Source organism: Lottia gigantea (assembly GCF_000327385.1).
Source record: "Lottia gigantea unplaced genomic scaffold LOTGIsca_26, whole genome shotgun sequence".
NCBI lineage: Eukaryota > Metazoa > Mollusca > Gastropoda > Lottiidae > Lottia > Lottia gigantea.
The window spans coordinates 962-4,951 of record NW_008708797.1 but is presented as its reverse complement, the minus strand read 5'-3'; the positions used below and the strand labels follow the sequence as shown (position 1 = coordinate 4,951).

Here is a 3,990-nt window from a genome sequence, read left to right as displayed (position 1 = left end):
TGATCTATACGCACTTTTCAAATCAACTTTTGCAAGGAACGATCCGCATTTAATATATTTTCTCGCCTCCGAGAGGTCCATATACGTACATGATGTGTCAGTCACAAAACTATTCATATTGTTACCCACAGGTCTACTAGCGTCATGTATCAAGCGGATCTTTCCATTCGGCTTAGGGCTTAGGAATACCTCCCAAAGCACTCACGATAACAGACTTATGGTCTAAAACAATGTAGTTCCCATTGGACATTTCCTCATAAATTTGTTTTTCAACAAGTTCCCGTGAATTATGAACAGAAAAGTAGTTATTACATACAACTGGGGTATCAATAACCGGAGTAATATCAAAAATGTCGAATCCAACAGTGACTCCATCTATGATATAAGCCCTGTCAAGATCATCAGGGGGAAGAAGGGATTCCCAAGCCAAAGGGTCTAAGCACACCTTAGACCTCGGGTAACAAGTTTCTACTTTTTTGACACATGATGAGTGGTAGCATAAGAAGCAAAGCACACGCAACAAATATGCGCGTATTTACATTTGGCATTTTCACAATTATCGTTATTAAACCTGAGGCAAACTTCTTTTCCCTCTGGAGATACAGGACCACGAATCATTCTACGCGAAGCCTGATCAGAATTACTTAGTTTCATGGTTCTGTTAAGATTGTCCAAAGTCTGTTTCGGAAGCAACTGAAAGTTATGAAGGTCTTGTCGAATAGTGCCCCATGGGAAATTCATTCTGGCTTGTAAGTCTCTATATTCCTTGTCATATAAGAGTACACTAGCTCGTATATGACGGTTAAATAGACGAAAAACTCCCATAGAATAGTCTAAATAATCTAAAATTTCGGGGATGTCCAATTCTCCACTCGAAATCATGTCCTTCAAAATGTTCAGGTTGGCATAACCCCACTGTTCTACAGAAAACTTGTCGTGTTTCGTCTTCTTCGTATAATTATAATTATAATTATTCACCACACTCATAAATTGGGGTAAAACTCTGCGGAGCTTCGTGGACGCGTGACTGCTGAGTGTCAACTGTAGCGACAGAAGGGACGTAACTTAGATAGGAGAGTAAAAGAGTAGCATGTTCGTTACGTGTACGATAGTAATATAAGGCTAGTTCGTTTAAAACTAAATTAATAAATTAATTTCCACATTATATATTATGCTATTATACAAAACTTTTTGTATCATTTTTCTCGTTCGTGTAATAACGTGTATCTTTTTTCACCATTTTATTGTATATCATCTTAAAAGGGCAGTTGCGCCATTCTTTTGACCAATGATACAATAAAAAAAAATCCAGATAATTACATTTTTAACATAACACCTTTAATAAAATGTTTAATTTTAATTTTTTTCTTTTGTGAAGTTTTAGATTTTTAAGTCAGCCTGTTTGATTATTGCGTGTTTGAAGCCTATAAAACGTATTAGATGCGATCAAAATTTATGATCACTATTTTCTATTCACAACCACACGCAGCTCATGCTTTATTGTGAGAGCAACTATTGACAAAACTGTTGATTTTTGTTAAAGTTTAGTTGGTATGGATTAGTAGGCATTGTATGTCGCAATATCTTCATTTGTTTGGGGCTTCAAAAGATTTCTCTTGTATTTATAATGTTTGTTTGGTTACCAGGCGACACGACAAAATGGTTTATGCTATGCATGTAAGGATTATTTATTTTCTACAGGCTTAAAAAACCCGCCACACCATTTACGACTGGAAATGTAATAGGTCGCGGTCAACGTAGGGAAAACTAGTGAAAAAGTCCTCAGAATATTACAAGTTTCAAAACATTCCACCTCATAACGCAAGTGATGTGGCCATATTGCGTCTTTAACTTTTTTGCAACGTCTCTGCCACGCATGTACTACGCTATTATACCGCTCAAGGAGATGTCTTACGCTTGTCTTACGATATTCTCGATCCCATGGTATTATTAATGCGTTCCAGAACAGATCGCCGAACATTGGCGGTTGTTTTGAATAAATCCAAAATAAACGGCGTGATTCGGCAAAGAGTGCCGAAATTAGAGACAATATTGCACAATTGCTGGCGTGGCGAGCCAATTTCCCATCGTAGTAGCAGCGCAGCAAGAACACCAAAAATCACAATTTTTTCTTATTCGCATACGTAAACAACGTATTTATTGTTATGTGAAAATTCGAGAAAACTTTCGATTACGTTTGTTGTGTATACTAAAATATGGTTTGAAGGACCCTTTAGGTCACGAACAAAATTTGAGTCATATAATTGTAGTCAATTCTATTTAATAAATCCATGTATATAACAACTCACTATAAGATCTAGTTGGAACATGACTTTACATTGAACACGATGTTGTGGTCTATATCGTTGGTGATACTGTACTCAAGTTATATAAGAACATATAATCTGTGTAATAAGGAAGGGATATTTTGGGATTTAAAGAATCACAATCTCACGTATGTTCCTGAAAATATTCCAATCAATACTACTACATTGGATTTATCATTTAACCAAATAACCACTATCAGAAACAAAGATTTCCAACATTTAGACAATCTGGTATGTTTAATTCTCAGCTTTAATCCCATTTCTCATATAGAAGAGGAAGCTTTTTTAGGATTGGAAAAGTTACAGATGTTAGAATTAAACAACCATTCTTTGGATTATCAAGTGTTTGATCCCGATGTGTTTTTACCCATTCAAAATCTGCACAATTTGTCGATGAGAACTAAGTTAACTGTTACTAATGATAAGGTAAAAGTGGTTAAAATTTTGAAAAACTTTAAAAATCTGACAACCGCCATAATTGATACAGCATCGGAAACAGTTTTTGACCTAAATGTCACCAATCTTCGTAAAATCAAACAACTGGTTATTGGAACTATTGACAGTTTTGAGTGTGGTCTACAGTTTTTTAATAATGATACTTTTCAAGGATTATCTAAGCTTGGAGTTGAAGTTCTTGATCTCTCAGGGTGTACAGCTCTTGATATTCAGGATGGCTTTCTGAAACCTTTAGAAGATTTGAAGACTTTTTTGTTCAAATCGGGAAACTTTCCAATAAAAGTTGGATTGCCTGAAGTAATACGTTCATTGCGATTTTATATGAACAAATATATGACAGAGATCGATCTCTCCTTTCCTGGTACAGATTCGCGATTGGTTGTAGAAGGTCTGACTATAATATCTTTGAAAATATTAGGTAATATTTGTGTTGAAAAACTTATTTTATGTAATGGAGACATGAGTATTTTTAATACTTTAAACATTTTACTTCAAATTAAATCAGGACACATCATGTTCCCTTGTTTTAGAATGTCCGTTAAACACTTAGATATATCTAATAACCGTATTTCAGGTACATACATCAGACCAGAACTCTTCCTGTTAGCTTTTATGGAAAATCTCGAGTATCTTGATATATCTGGACAGTTAATATATAACCGTAGATATGCGTATTCGTTTACTACAACTTATTCGACATATAATGACGCACAGTCTTTGAAAGATATAATTTTTTTCATGCCAAAAAAATTAAAACACCTTAATTTAGGTGGGGGTATCTATAGAATGGGTCGTCTTATAAATATAACATTTGAAAATGCACATAATCTAAGATACTTTAACCTATCTTTAATTGGAATCTATGGTTTTAACGTAACTTTAAGAGGATTGGAAAATGTGAATACCTTGGATTTTAGTGGAAATGATGCCAACGTTTTCATTAAAACATTTTTTGACACTTTTCCTAATGTGATACACTTGAGACTGGCTGATTGTTTTTTGGATAATGACTTCATCTTAACACACGGTAGACGTTTATTTCAACCCTTAAAGAAACTTGAACAATTAGATTTATCCAGAAATAATTTGATCAAGCTTCCAAAAGATATATTTAAATCTGTGAATCAACTGAAAATTATAAATCTGGCATTTAATAAACTTTTTTCACACCCAGACTATCTTAATACACCGAACCTTCATATACTAT

At 34.2% G+C, this 3,990-nt stretch overlaps 1 protein-coding gene across 1 annotated transcript; it reads left to right on the top strand.

Annotated features, from left to right (window-relative positions):
* Positions 1-2,450: 2,450 nt before the first annotated feature.
* LOTGIDRAFT_76888 (hypothetical protein) lies at positions 2,451-3,950 on the top strand (the record flags this gene model as incomplete). The annotated part of the gene is made up of 2 exons (XM_009055898.1): positions 2,451-2,684; positions 3,837-3,950. Coding segments are annotated over 2 exons (348 nt in total), but the record flags the coding sequence as incomplete, so codon positions are not given.
* Positions 3,951-3,990: the final 40 nt, after the last annotated feature.